At 36.1% G+C, this 16,251-nt stretch overlaps 2 protein-coding genes and 1 long non-coding RNA gene across 4 annotated transcripts in view; all 3 read left to right on the forward strand.

The window, feature by feature from the left end:
* Nucleotides 1-68, forward strand: part of LOC112506581 (pentatricopeptide repeat-containing protein At5g16860-like) — a 2,679-nt gene extending 2,611 nt beyond the window's left edge. Inside the window, exon 3 of the mRNA XM_025110732.1 lies at nt 50-68. Within this exon, the coding sequence (XP_024966500.1) occupies nt 50-68 (19 nt within the window). The remainder of the gene's footprint in view (nt 1-49) is intronic.
* Nucleotides 69-88: 20 nt separating this feature from the next.
* LOC112528377 lies at nt 89-2,391 on the forward strand. The gene is made up of 3 exons (XR_003070814.1): nt 89-486; nt 1,310-1,392; nt 2,124-2,391. It is a non-coding gene; the product is annotated as an uncharacterized LOC112528377 (long non-coding RNA).
* A 7,366-nt stretch (nt 2,392-9,757) lies between these two features.
* Nucleotides 9,758-13,142, forward strand: LOC112502142 (putative inactive disease susceptibility protein LOV1). Of its 2 annotated transcripts, none has more exons than XM_025105976.1 (2): nt 9,758-12,589; nt 12,932-13,142. In XM_025105976.1, the coding sequence occupies exons 1-2, from the start codon at nt 9,758-9,760 to the stop codon at nt 12,974-12,976; spliced, it is 2,877 nt and encodes a 958-aa protein (XP_024961744.1). In that variant the 3' UTR covers nt 12,977-13,142. The 2 variants fall into 2 exon arrangements, 1 of the variants encoding a protein (XP_024961744.1); XR_003067636.1 differs by having other exon boundaries at nt 12,515-12,589; nt 12,938-12,967.
* The last annotated feature ends 3,109 nt before the right edge of the window (nt 13,143-16,251 follow it).

Here is a 16,251-nt window from a genome sequence, read left to right on the forward strand (position 1 = left end):
CTTGCGGGTTTGTGGGGACTGTCACACCGCAATCATCTACATCTCCAAGATCATCGAACATGAGATAATATTGAGGGGTTCGAGTCGTTTTCATCATTTTAAGGATGGATGCTGCTCCTGCAAGGGTTATTGGTGAAGATTATTCAAGTGTAGGTATGATATTATTTGGCTCTAAAGCACGAGGTAAAGAAGCTATGACTTGGTTCCATTAAGAGGCAACCTTGAAATCGCTAAGAGGTAAATCATGTTTGGCAACTAACACCTATCTCTTAATGGTTCTAAAAACCTCTGAGCATTTTAGTATCTCTTGAATTCTCAAAACTTCTGTCGCTCCATCGATTCTAGAGTATCCTCAAGCCATTCGGGACCCCTATATTTTCCATGAGTGCCCCTTGTTCTCTTACGACCTGCTGCTGCTGCTCTCTGAAGTCGCCCCTGTTGTCTTACGATCTGCTCTCTCCAAATTGAATCTGCATTGTTGTTAAGGTACATTCAACTTTCACCATCGATTTTTACATCTGTACAATCATTCATCTGTTTGATTTTTACACATGGAATCTGCGTGTGTGTGATCTTTTACACATCGAATCTGCATCTGTCATTAATGATGATTTTCCAATCATTTGAGATAATTAAAAATGGACGAGAAGGTAGTAATCTTGCGCCAAGGTTATGGAAGAATGTTGGAGAAGATGCAATATCTATGATCAGTTATTCATGGATTACGATAATGACCCCATGTTTATTGCCGAAGTACAAGAAGAAATTGAAGGAGGCGATGAATATGACACGGACGGAACGCCTTATGGTTCTCAAAATGATGAATATATGGCTAATTTATGTCATCAGATTGCGAATCGGTTATTTATTAATGCGTCACATTAAGAATTGTTCGAAAACTATTATGTTGAATTTGATTGTTATATTTTTGTTTAATCTACAACTTGTTATGCTTGATTGGATTAATATGAGATCTTTTGAACGAGTAATATTGAGTTTGTGGTTTATATTTGCAAAGTAATTGTTTAGATATTTACCAAACGGCTATCTTTCATATGATACTAAATCCTACAGAGGGTTGAAATGGTCATTTATGTCATTCAGTCTGTCTATTCAGAGCACTTGGGCTTGTTTGTTTGCAACTGAATGATCCTACAGACCGTTAAAATGGTCATTTATGTCATTCAGTCTGTCTATTCAGAACACTTGGGTTTGTTTATATCTGATTCGGTTAGAGCTAAACCTTGTTTGGTTAGATTTTAATAGCTTCTGAACCTTACCATCTGTCACTTAATTATTCATTTACCAGGTCCATGACTATACGGTTCAGAGGCGCATGGTAGGTGACAAGTGAACAAAGCTCTCCTTTATTGCAAAGATCTCATCAACAAGGTTCTTATCCTTCCTCTCACATTTGCTTATTGTAGACTTTCAGAATCTGCTTCTTGTGTTATATTTCTGATTCCACTACAATTGGTTGTCTTCGATTTCTTGAATTTCTAGTGTTAAATGTATTTTTCTTTAATGAGCACCAGGTGTTAGATAAAAGTTTTCAGTAAGAGTTTTTGGTTTTGACCGAACCTTAATCATTTTTCATGTTGATTCATTATGATTGTGTTTAGGATGGTCTGTCTTTTATCTTGGTACATGGGACACAAATCCCACCACTCTCTTATTATTATCTGCTTTGCAGATAGCCCGGAGTCACCGTATTTGAACCTCCGTGGCCACAAGGGGATTTTTATTTCTCCTTGGATTTGAACGTGGGATCTCCTGGTCTTTTTGACCTTTGGAGCAAAGCTCAAACCAATCAGGCACCACCCTTGTACCGATCACATATAGGCATAGTGTAGAAAACATGTATATATGACCAACATTTACATGCACATGCACATGAGCTGGATGATGGATGAATATTTCTTTGATCTGGTGTACCATTCTTGTCATTGTTTGAATAATTTACTAGACTACAATTCCTTGTCAAGATATTTGTTGTGGGTCGTAAACAAACCGCTTATAGAAGCATCTCCAATGCACCCCTACATCGATTCTTTAACTAATGCAGACAGTCAAAACCAAAAAAATACTACGCTCTCAACATTGAACCTTTTTTTGTTGTGTAGGATTTGATGTTAGCGTTTGGGTTCTGGTGAGAAGGGAAGTTATGATGAGAAGCGTAAGAAGAGATTTCCACCTTTGGATCGATTCTAATGGAATGTCAACCCTAATGAGGTGCAATGGATCAATTCCTTTCTAAAACACGATTCATGGGTAGACATGAGATTACGTATGCTGAGGAAATAGAAGGAAATCCAAGGGAGAAAAGGAAGAAGACATGGGTGGGAGAAAACAAATATTGTTGTCTTTTGTAATATATATTTATAATGTGATATGTGGTACTTATGAATTTTTTTTAAAAAGATGTAACCTATTTTTTATTTATTTATAACATTTACCAAACAATTATATCTTATTTAACAATAAATCAATCATATAGATGGTGAAAATAGTAATTTCCTACTATTTAAGTTGTTCACTCATAACATTTAGCAAATAACAATTTTTTGTCATATACAAAATCTTTTAATCATTCTGACCATTTAATGGTTACGTACCAAATCATTCAATGACTGCCGAACACGTCTTATTAAACAACCAAATTTTATTTTGTACTATATCATATAGAGCCTTTTAATTACTCTAACCACTTTTAATAGTTTTGCATCTAACCATTTGACAACTGATAACATTTCTTAAAAGATTGTTTTCTTAAATGGTTGATATTAGATGTACAAAAGTACAAAAAAGCCCAAGCTAGAGCTTAGACATGAAAAAACCCAGTCCTAGTAAGCTCGACCTTAACGCTTAGTTTGACTGACCTTTTATTTAAGACCGGTTAAAGTCAACCCAAAAAAACACCTTGTTAGCCCTTAAAAGCCTGTCTCAAAAGCCTGATGGGCCCTCTTTCAATCCAATGTTTGGCTTTGCCCTAGAAAATCCAGCTTTCCTTTTTATTACTGAAAAACGAGCTTTGAGAGCTCGGGCGTTGTGCATCTCTATACACGAACTTATTTGAGACCTCGTTAAAACCAGGATCTGAATCGAGACCCTTTGCATTTTGAACAACTAAAGGGATAGTCATAACCAATCAATTGTTGTCGTCTATGATTAGTTTGAAGGACTGCTACCAAGGGACTAATTATGACCAATTTTAAGGTTAAAAAAAGCCACATGGTCACATTGGTTATGGTAAAAAAACATGCTTGTTAAAAAAATCCAGTTATTAATGATAAAATAACATTGAATTAAAATATATATTTATGAGAATTTAATCCTACCAAAATAATCAAATTTGTAAGATAGCAAAATATAAGCTAAATGTTCCATATAATGGAATTGCTTAAACTAGAAAAGTAATTATCTTACTTGATTTGCTATATGGTCATTATAAGAACAAAGGCAAGATAGATATAAACACCACTTTGTTGTGCACGGATGTTATTATTCGGAACTAATATTAATCCATCACATACATGATACATGTACACCCATAATTATATCAATTACATCATATCCGTGGTTCAGAGTGTTCCATGCTGCATGTTATTCGCTAATGATATTTGTGCGGGTAGCGGAGTCGAGTGTAAAGGCGGATTAGAGCTTTGAGTAGTGGAGGCTGACTTTGGAAACACAGGGCTTGCACATTAGTCGCGCTAAGAATGAATATCTACAGTGCAACTTCAACAAGGGTTAGGTTCCAATGAGAATGGTAAGAAAAGATCTCCACCCTTGGATCAATTCTAATTGAATTTCAACACTAATGAGGTGCACCAAGATGCTCCAGATCAATTCTTCTAATAAGCACAATTCATGGATGAGGGTGAAGTTAACAGTGATCAAGGGTTTTGATATCTTCTTACACTTTTCACCAAGTTCAAGGTACTTTCTCATGTACCATTCCAAGCATATGTGTTTATGTGGATTCTTTTGAGTAGGTGTTTTTTGGTTTGAATAGATTTTTTGTAATGATTTTGATTCAATTTCTGTAAACAATTTGTTTGATGTATAGATAATTTGATTATTATGTTTTGATGTTCAAATAGTTTGATAAATGATAGATTTTTTGGTATGGTTTTGATTGAATTGGTGTAAACAAAAATTGGTTCAAACAAGTTCAGAAAAAGGTAAACAACACATTTTTGTTTGAGGGGTAGATTAGTCATTTTTGTCATTCAGACAGTTGATTCAAGTGAAAAAAAATAAACAACACAGTTTTTCCGAGAAAGACAATTTATCCGGACAGACAGATTTATCCATACAGGATTTATTAGAAATTTCGGTAAACAACCCCTAAGTTTTAAGGTCGTTTACCAAATGCTTATCGGCAAGAGTATCACCCACCCTTACTTTGTTGGGTAATATTCTCGACCATCAACATGGATTGCATTAAGCGTCTTTATACAAGGTAAACACTTACCGGATAAGAGTCTTCTCCATCGCTTACTGGGTAAGAGGTTTCTTCACCACTTACCAGGTAAGATTCTTGGTCTTATTATGCCTCTTACCTTCTCCATAACTTACCTGATAAGATTCTCGATATTTACCATGCTCACAGGTAAGATAAGTAACACCTGATAAATTCTTATCCCGTAAGAGTTTGCTAAACGCCCCCTTAGTTATCCTTTGCCATTGTGATGGAGAGGTGGCCGTCTCAAAGGTAATCGTGCAATGCATCGAGACACAATTCCATTTCAATGTTTCGTTTTATTTTTTATCCATGTCATATAATACGACTTTATGTGGTTTTGAAAAAGTGATAATGCTTCTATTTTTGAATAAAATATAAATTTGAAAATATCATATAAAATTTGCAAAAAATATATCAATATTAGTATCAAATTAACTATTTAAAAATTCTTGTTTGTGTATTTTTTTTAATTCAAAATTTTATTATTAATTTAATTTAACGTAACGAAGTAACTTAATTTAGGTTTAATAATATTTTTTTATAAAGATAATAATTAAGTATTTCATTAAAATTCAATAATTATCCTAATTATATTTTAGATGTTTTATATTTTAAAATGAAATGTTTATCCTCTATTTGATTATGTTTATCTGCAGTTAGTTACACGAATTCAAAAATAGAGCTTTAATAAGTTATACTTATGCAAAATTTTCTTTTAATCTTGAATTTTAAGTAATATGTATCAATAAACAGTACTTTAGGCATAAAAAATGGTTTTTAAGATTTTTTGTCAAATGCTTTATAATATAGTATAGATTAATTATAATACGAGTTTTTCAAGATTTTTGCAAAATTTTCAAGTTTTTCGATATGTTTTCAAGTAAATACATTATTTAAAATGTATTTCAATGCTAATTTTTAAAATCATAATTGAAAAAAACTTTAAAAAAAATTCTTTTAAAAACTCTGTCAGGATTTGACAGTTGCTAAATGATTTGATGCATTATTATTAAGTGGTCAAAATGATTAAGAGACTATTATGATATAGTGTAAAATTAAATATAGTTATTTGATAATTATTCATAATGAAATTAGGGCACTGAATGGTTCATGGAAGCACAAGATACAAAATCATTCAGATGATTTTAGAACTATTAAGAAACAACTTTTTTTTTGCCAAACAAGAGTTACCTCTTAACGATTCAGAAATTATCTTTTAATGAAACTATTAAGAGGTAAACAAATATCTTTTTAAGTGTAAAAACTCAAATTTTATTATATTTTTTATTATATTTTAAGTAAATTACATATTCCATTCTTATGGTTTGTCCATTTCATCGATTTTTCTTCTTGACTTTGTTTAGCACAAAATTTTCTTTGTCGTTTGTATTTTGTTTTGGTTTTCGTCACGGCTGACTTGGTACAATATCAAGTTTTTTTTTCAATACCATGTGCCAATCATAATTGGTATGCAAAATCTTATACCGTGTATCAACCAACTGTATTTAGCACCAACTTTTTTCGGTTGGTACTGGTTTTGGTACCGACTTCAAGTTATATATATATAAAAACTTGTCTTTTTATAAATTTTGTGTAACATTTTGAGCTTCCAGGCAGCACATATGATGATTAAGGGCTTTTAATTCCAAGAAATAAAACTTGCAAATATTTAAATGTTTAAACAACATAGTTGAAGTTACAATATTTAATACATAAAAAATACAAATATAAATAAATAATTTAATAAATCAGTAACATGGTATTACCATGGTATACAACTTTTGATATCGTGTATCAACCAAATTTGCTTACTTATGAGGTGTTTGGAATTGCTTATCAAAATAACTTATTGACTTATTTCGGTGTGACACCGGTAATAAGCACTTTTGAGTGTTTGGATAAACAACTTATACCAGTGCCAAACCGGTAATAAGGAGTTTTTAAAGAAGTTAACTTTTATGATTTATAATAAATTGATAAGTGCCTTTTATAGAAAAACATAAGTTGTTTTAAATAAGCAATCCCAAACGCCCCCTTAGTACGGTGCTACCAACCAACTACAATTAGTACCAATTGAATTGATAACAATTTAATTGATACAGTTGATACACATATTGATTGATTTGGTTTGGTATAAAATTGTCAACCCTAGTTTTCATGTCTCCCTCCACAAACGCTTTCAAACCCGTTATTTGCCCCCACATGTTTCTTAAGTAAGAGAATTTTGGTCATTTTCTTTGTGTTTCTCGCATTTACCTTTTTTTTATTAACCTGGATATCCACTAATCCTAGGGCGACCACCTACTTTGCAGATAGCCCGGAGTCACCGTATTTGAATCTCTGTGGCCACAAGGGGATTTTTATTCCTCCTTGGATTTGAACCTGTGACTTCCTCGTACTTTTGACCTTTGGAGCCAAGCTCAAACCAATCAGGGACCACCCTTGTGGTTCACATTTAGTTTACTTATCATACTCGAGAACAATAAGTGTTGTTACATTTACTTTATTTATCATACCCAAAAATAGAAAACGTTGTTGCATTTACTTCACTTATCATATCCAAGAACAAAACATGTTGTGTCACTCTGTTAATTAGTTCATATGCAAGCATGGTCATGGATCCCAACATGACCATTCACACTCATTCCCTTTGACATGCTTCATTCAATTTTAGAGCATCATAATCTCGTAATAGAAAAAGGTTTCTTCCATCTTAGTCAAAAAGTAGAAACGTATATGAGTTTCACTCAGAGTCAGTCCATTGGAGGGAGAGAAGAACAAGATACTCACTCTCCTTTTTCTTCTGGATATTGTAGGCTTGTTGATTCTAGAAAAACAAAGAAACCCAACTCAACATAATTGAAATCAAACCAAAAATAAAATTTTACATATAAACATAGGATCGCGTAAAGTACCTTGGATGGAATGGAATATCTTAAAATAATTTGACTTTGAAGGAATTGGAATGAAAAGTTATCAGATTGAACCACTTGTTTGGTTGACAAACATTGAAATGAAATCTGTTAAAGGAACTGGTTCACATAATGTAACTTTGAAATTGAAATTAAAAATATTGGAAAAATGACCAAAATACCCTTTTTTGAAAATTTGGAAACCGAAATCCAACTATTGTCGTTCAAATCGATGGTGGTCGGTGGTGGTTCAGAACTTCAGGTCAACAACGGTTTAGATCGACGATGGTCGACATGGTTTAGGTATGCGGTGGTTTAGATAGGTGATGGCCGACGGTGGTTCAAATTAGTGGTTAGCAGTGGTTCAGATGGTGGTAGTCAAAATCGGCGGTGGTTCCAATCAGGGGTCATTGGTGGTTCCGATCGGTGGTGGTCGACGATGGTTCAGATTGATGGTGGTCGGCTATGGTTCAGAGCGGTGATGACGATGGTCGCCACCAGTGGTTCAGATCAAGTAGGGAAGATAAGGATAATTTTGCCTTTTTAAGAAAATGGGGTGAAATGGAATTGAATTCCTTTGCAATTATGATGAAATGAACAAATCCATAAATGGTGGAATGTGCGGAATTCAATTTCATTCCATAGATAAACCAAGCGCCTTAAGGAATTTGGTTAACGGAATTGATCATTACATTTCCTTCGAATTCCATCAGAATCCTGCGAACCAAAAGCCCCCTGAGTGTTTAGTTCATATTGTGGAACACAGGGCTTGGGATCAGGCACTTATGTACAAGAATGGGAGTGTTCTTGAGGGAAAGATAGGGAGTGTTCTTCAAGGAAATATGGTGAGCCAACAAGAAATAATGAGCTATTGCACAAGGAAGAGGGAAAGCCTTTACGAATTAGGGTAAGAAGAAAGGACAACGAAAAAGATCAAAATGCACTGAAGTGAGGGGAATTGGAATACTTAATGGAACCGACCTAAAAGATGTTAGAGAGAGGAACATAAGACATAACGAAATAGGGGACGAAGATGGCTATCTGTTTTTGAGATAATCCATGGAGATGGCAATGGTTTCCATTAGGAATTTGTTTTTGTTTTTTTAAAGTATATTTATAGGTACTTGTATATAAGTTCTGATAACTTGTACGAACAATGAAATGACTGAAATACCCCCCCCCCCCCCCCCCCCCCCCCCCCCTTCATGGGCATATGACACCACTCAATGGTCTCTCTTAATGACCGTTAGTCCCAGGTACCCAAACTAAAGCAAAATACAAACAACAGGGTCATAGATGTACTTAGTGAAGGCAAAGATGGAAAACCAGAGTTTTAGTAAACCACAGGGACGGAAAATGTAATTCACTAAATATTTTTCTTCTAAAAAAGTGAAGAACTCTCACTCCTCTCATCTCTTTATAAAGTTTTCTACTCTCCTCCGTTATTCTTCCCCCATACCTTTCCCCTTCCTCCGTTGTTGGTCTCGCCACCCTTGCATGCCGCCACCGCCATCATCGTTGGTCTCACCACCACGGCATGCCGCCACCTCCAACACCGTCGCCCCCCATCTCTCTCTCTCTCTCTCTCTCTCTCTCTCTCTCTATATATATATATATAACTGTGTATTAATTCTTATTTTAAAATTATTGATTTTGAGACTGAGTGAGTATTTAAAAGGTCACAAAATTGTCTCTCTTGTGTTTATCTACTTTGCTTTTTTATATTTTACAGAAACCAAAGTCTCCTGGTAACTTTCCTATAAACTTCCTCCCAATTCCAAACAGAATCAGAAACTTCCTTATAACTTCATGCCAATTCACACAGCTATTTTCATTCATCTATCAACACTCTTTCTCCACCCAATCACTTTCTTGGTATCTTACCTGTAAATAATACTGAAACTTTACATCAATTACTTCTTTAATCATCAAATTTGAAACTACCCATTCAACAAATTGATAATTCTGGGTCATGGGTGGGCCCGAGACAAAGAAAAGATTGGAACTTGCATATATATATATGTGTGTGTGTGTGTATACACACACACATAAACATATAGAAATAATTACTTTCTTGGTAGTTGGTACCTTCTGTGCAATTACATGCAAGAACTACTGAAACTTCACATGAATTGTTTCATCAATCACCAAATATGAAACCACCCATTAAGCAAATTGATCATTATGGGTGATGAGTGGGGCCAGCACAAAGAAAAGATTGAAACTTGCATATATATATGTATATATATATATATATATATATATATATATATATATATATATATAAAGGATCAAAGATCAAGGATCCTTTCCTCTTATCAAACTCCAAAGCTACCTTACTTGCATCTAGTGTGATTACAGAGAGAGTTGATATCTAATGGCAGTGGAGGCAGTTGTGTCTGTGGTGTTACAGAAACTAACTGAGATGCTGAAAGGGCAATCACTAACCCAAAACAAATATATAAGCAATGAAGTGCAGGAGATCATGAAGTCACTCAACTCGGTGAGAGACTTGATGATCTCCACAAAAGAGATCAACCATCAAGCAGAAGAGTATCTAGACGCTGTTTACAACGTTGAGGATAGGATCGAGAAGTTCACTCTCATAGTTGTCCACCAGAGGAAGGTATTCGGGTTCTTAACCAACCATATCTTCTTCTTTAACAACTTGAGTTCTTGCCAGAAGATCCACCACAAAATCAAGAAAATCACCACCCAACTGATGCAGCTAAAAGTGCATAAACCTTACGGAAAGCTTCATATTGAAGAAATCCCGACTGAAGAGGAAAAAGATGAAGAAACTGTGGTTGGAAATCATAAAACCATCGAGGGTTCTTCTTCAACTTCAGAAATGCAAGCAACAAATCCTGGCAGCTACATGGAGGAACTGAACTTCAGCTACTCATGCAATGAAGAACAAATGCAGATTGTAGGTATCAAAGAACGCTTTCAGAAAATGTCGAGCTTTTCCTACAAAGAAGAAGAATTGGGCATCTTTGGTTTGAAAGAAGATGTCGAAATTCTGGTGAAGCAGCTCACTAAAAACAGTGAAGATTTTGTCTCAATTGTTGGTCAAGGGGGAATAGGCAAAACGACACTTGCTCGCACAATCTACAAAAATAGAAACATCAAGTGCCATTTTCAATTCCATGCTTGGGTTTCAGTGTTAAGAGAGTATACCACAGAAGACATCATGCTATCCTTGTTGAAAGGAACAGATATTATGACAGATAAAGCCACAAATTTGGACGATGAGAAAGCAATGAAGTTGAAGCTCTCAGATTACCTCAAGAGTAAGCGGTATTTGATAATCTTAGATGGTGTAAGTACTTGCAATATCTGGAAAGATATAAAAGAAACCTTCCCAGATGTGAAAAATGGAAGTAAAGTGGTCTTCACATCTACACAAACAATGGAAACCACACAGGTGGACATAGTTTCACATCATATGATGCCTCTAAGTGAAGATGACAGTTTGAAAATGTTCAAAAAGAAGGTTGGTAAAGAAGAAAGTTGGCCTCTGATTTCAGAAACATCAAAGAAGGCAATTCTGCAGAGCTGCAATGGTCTACCTCTGAATATAGTTCTGCTTGCAGGTCTATTCTCCATGAAGGATCCAAACAGCTGGTCTCAAGTCTTTTCTTGCATGAAAAACTCTATCAACATATTGTCTCTTTGCTATAACGACTTGACTGACCACTTGAAGGTATGTCTGCTTTATTCACTGCTTTTTCCTAAAGAATTTGACATCCCGGTAAGAAGGTTACTGCGGTTGTGGCTTGCTGAAGGGTTTGTGAAACAGAATTCGACCAACGTATTTCCAGAAGATATTGCACAAACATATTTTGACGAATTAGTTAGCAGAAACATGATTCAAATATCAAAGTTGAGGTCCGACAATAGTCCAAGAAGATGTCATGTCCTTGGAGTTCTACATGATTATTTGTTGCCTAAAGCCCAAGAAACCAATCTTTTTTACACATATCGTGATTTGATTAGGTATGAAGAAGTAGGTTCTTTAAATGTCCGTAGGATGGTTGAGTATGAAAGTCCAAAAAGGGAAACAAGAAACCAGTTTGGAATTGAAATGTCTAAGAAAACACAACTTAAGAGTTCTCCATTTAATCCCTCTCACCTGCGGTCTTACATGTCATTTAACCATCAGAAAACGGATTATAGGCAGGCAAAGAGAATTGGAAGTTTTTTGGGAAATATCATTAATGATGGTATCGGACTATTACGGGTGCTAGACCTAGAGGGCGTATATAAACCAATCTTGCCTGAAAACCTTGGTAACCTATGCAATTTGAGGTACTTAGGTCTGAGATCGACATATTTGGACAGTCTCCCTTCATCAATTGGTGAATTGACCCATTTGGAAACACTAGATGTGAAACACACATGCATAGATGAGCTACCAGGTTCTATTTGGAGATTGAAAAATCTGCAACATCTCAATCTAAATGACACATGCCTAGATATGCAACCACAATCTTCCTTGAGGCTCTTGACACTCTGGGGATTGTTTTTGGACGAGAAAATCGCCATAAAGAATGGTTTAGATAAGTTGCATGATCTAAGAGAATTGGGTATTACATTCCAGCTAAAATCCAACCAGGATGACTTGATGGATTGGATCGCCAACTTAAGCGCTTTACGGTCGTTAAAGTTGCGATCAAAAGACAATTTGGGGGGCGCTTCAAAACACGTGTTCAGATCAATGTCAAATCTGGAGCAACTTTCCCGCCTTAATTTGTTAGGGAATTTAGAAAAGCTACCTGATGAAAATCAATTCCCGCCAACACTGAAGGTTTTGACATTATCAATCTCACTGCTAAAGCAGGATCCTATGCAAACTCTTGGTCAACTTCCTTGCCTAACTGTGCTCCGGCTCTTGGGGCAATCCTACATAGGGAAAGAAATGGTTTGCAGAAAAGGGGGCTTTAGTAAGCTTAGATTGTTGAAAATGTGGAAGCTGAAAGAGTTGGAGAACTGGTTTGTTGAAGAAGGATCAATGGAAAACCTCAAACATCTGGATATCAGGTGCTGTGATAGATTAAGTAACATTCCAACAACATTGTTGCAACAACAGAAGCTAGAAAAACTGGTATTGACAGGCATGCCACATAGATTCACAACTGAGGTTGAGCGCTTAAAATTGGATCACACATCCATGACCGTCGACCACTGGAAATTTCCTCCATTACCGGTAAGTTCTTGATTTACAGTTTATTATATTTGCAAGCTGATTTTGACTATTTTTATAGAGTTCTTGTTAGAAGATATTCATAACTTATCTGCAAATAACCACAAGGGTGGTGCCTGATTGGTTTGAGTTTGGCTCCAACGGTCAAAAGTACCAGAAGGTCCCAGATTCAAATCCAAGGAGGAATAAAAATCCCCTTGTGGCCACGGAGGTTCAAATGCGGTGACGGGCTATCTGCAAAGCAGGTGGTCGCCCTGGGATTAGTCGGTTCGTATAGCGGGTTGGATATCCTGGTTAATCAAAAAAAAAAAAACTTATCTGCAAATACTAACCTTCTGTTTTGAGTGGCAGCGGGAACAAGATGATACTAGTTTGGTGAACCATAGCTAAGCTTGAAGGTCCAAGCCCGTTATCAGTAAAAATAAACCAATTTAAAGTTCAAGAGACCATTACCAGTCATATTATCAGATGCTCTTGCAGATGTTTATTTGTCGTCAGAGTTTGTCGTTGGTTTCTTATTCTGATTTCGTTTTTGTAAACTCCTTGCATGCCCAGCAAATAAAGAAACTACATCTTTCTTATCTTGGCAATTTGGCATCACAATTGGGAATTTTGAAGAAGACTGTAAAGCATTTTATATATTTACTCATCAAGTAAGTGTAATATCGACTAAATTATGATACCAACAAAAGCAATAATATGGTAAACCATACCTGTTGGTAGGATACCCCTCAAGCTCATGTTGAAATTTGTGATAGAAGATCAGCAAGAATCACCAAGACCTGTTTTGATTACCATCGTTTCATTCTTAATTACCAACCTTTTTCCAAGTATAAGCTTTTCCGGCTTGGCAAAATATCAAACAGTTGGAATGCATAATTCTAACCTTTTGCAATAATCATTTCAAATATCACACCCACCAACAAAATTCCACAAAAAGCAAACTTTAAATCTGATTCTGCTGGCTTCACATTGTAAAACTACGTTTTCCTTCATTTCCTCCTTTAAATTTCATAAAAGTATCACAGCCTCGTAGACAAATGAAGATGAACCCATTGCAATTGCATCACGAATTGATAGAATTTTAAGTGCGAGATTGTGAGCTCACAAACCGATTACGTTAAACCTTACCATGAGAAACCCCTTAAGATGTCGTTGTCAGCCAACGTCTTCTCGGTAATCTATTCATTGTTAGTTATTTTCGTTAGGGTTCTATTCACCATATTGAAGTCCAAATTTGGCTTGCTTTGCGCCTTTGCGTAATTGTATTGCAACTGTAGATGGCGAAATTGGGCCTGTCAAAAATTCAAATTTTCGAGCCGTCAGGCGTTAAGGATCAATTTTGGCCTTTTTGAGCCTCTAAAAGAGTATAACTACAAGTGTCGTTGGATGTTGGAAACTGACCAAACATATGAATATTAGGGTGGTACTTAGGATTGCTTATAAAAATAATTTATTGACTTATTTCGGTATAAAACCGATAATAAGTACTTTTGAGGGTTTGGATAAACAGCTTATACCGGTATCAAACCGATAATAAGAAGTTTTTGAAAAAAGGTAAACGATTCTAACTTATAATAAGTTGATATGGACTTTTATAGAAAAACATAAGTTGTTTCAAATAAGCAATCCCAAACACCACTTTTATATATATATATATATATATATATATATATATATATATATATATATATTGATTCGTGATCTTGGCCGGTGTTTTTTGAGGAAGCCCCAAAAAACGAAGGCCGAGCTATAAGGCACGTGACCTGCAAATCTGCAATGGATTGGTGACTGACTGGACTTTGGATTTGATTAAAATAGAGAAACTCGTCTTCTTGTTATCCAAAAGCAAAAAGTGGATCGAATCGGTCAAGCCATCAATAAGTGGCCGGAAAGGAGATACAAGTGAGTTGTCAAACAAAGATTGCTGAATGCGATGGTGGCCTTTCGTGTTTGGATTTCAGCTCGTATTTCAAAGTTTATTTCTAGCGGCTAAATAGAGAAAATAGAGGGATTTATAAAAAGCTACAGACTTTTTTAAAGCCGGTTTAAGGACGGGTACGGGACCGGTTGCTTTTCTTTGGAAGGATCAGATCAGACCCGTTAAATTGGGCCTATATCAGTTATGTTTTTTTGAAAGACCGGTTACACTTACACCAAAGAAAGATTTTAATATTTCTTAAAGACACCAAAGATTTCCCCGGTAGACACCAAAGAAAGATTGCTTAAAGACACCAAAGATTATAGTAGTGATTCTCTCGTACATGCAATTAGTAACGAGCATAAAATAAATCATCATCAATTACAAAAATAAAATCGTTTCTTCACTCAAATATGACTCCCAAAAAGACTAATTGTTTGAGTTTGCATAAGTAGGCATGACAACAGGGCGGGGATGGGGCGGGTTTTGTGATCTTCGACCCTGATTTTTAGTAATAGCCCCCGGCCCCGGTCCCGACAGGTATGGGGATTAACATCCCGTCCCCAGTCAAACCTCGGTCAAACCAAAATATCGGTAGTTTGAGTCTACAGGGGATCCCCGACCCTGTCCCAAACCCCGGTTTGAGTAACAACCCTCGGCCCCGGTTTCAGTCTACCGGGGATCCCCGTCCCCGGGACCCGTTTTAGCGAGGAATTTCCGTCACCTTTTCGGTCGGGTGAGCCGGGTTCCCCACCGGGTCGGGGCAAATTATCATCCTTATGCATAAGATTGTGTTTTATTAGTGAAATCGACAATGTGAAAAACCTCTAATGTTGGTAAAATTCATTTTGATGAGGCCCATATGTTTTCAAAATTCTCCAACAAGTTTTTAAAGTGAGGGAAGAACATCAACAAATTTTTCGGTTTTAAATGGTTGATTTTTCCATTTCACATAATTTGCATTTTTTTTAGAGTTTCAGATGTTTGATTCATAAAGGTGGGCTTTTAACTGTTAGAGTTGTTGACAATCCCACATCGCGTGAATTAAGGATAAAAATGTGATTTTTCGGTTTTAAATGGTTGATTTTTCCATTTTACATCATTTATATATATTTTTTTCAAAGTTTCAGATGTTTGATTTATAAAGGTGGGGTTTTAACTGTTAGGGGGTGCTTGGTTCACATAATGGAATTTGATGGAATTGGAATCCATCAAAGAAATTTGACTTTGAAGGAATTAGAATGGAATTGGATGGAATTTGACCATGCACTTGGTTGGTAGGATTTGGAATGAAATCTCTCAATATAATTGGAACAATCGTCTTTGTTTGAACTATCCCACCCATCGCCCCACCCACACCCTATCAACCACCATGTCACTACTGTCGTCATCACAGTTATTACCTCGCCCCAATCCCTACCCAAACACTGCCCACCACCCCAACCCCACCCCCATCACTCATGCCACGCCCCCATAATAGGTGGGGTTGTTGGGGGTAGGCAGGGTGGGCGAGGCGTTAGGGAGTGGGCCAGAGTGGGGCAATGAATGACAGGTGACAACTATAGCGGTAGGATGGTGGTTAGTGGTGGGTTGGTGTTGATCCTCTCTCTCAGTGATTTGATGATAATCCCTTTTTCCTTTTGATGTATTTTAGTTTCTGTATTTTCAGTTCCAGCGATCAATACACTGAGTATGTTCAGTGATCGCTGAAGAACTCGCTTTGTAAATCATTCAGAGACAACAA

This window comes from Cynara cardunculus (genome assembly GCF_001531365.2).
Source record: "Cynara cardunculus var. scolymus isolate 2C chromosome LG 1, CcrdV1, whole genome shotgun sequence".
Lineage (NCBI taxonomy): Eukaryota > Viridiplantae > Streptophyta > Magnoliopsida > Asterales > Asteraceae > Cynara > Cynara cardunculus.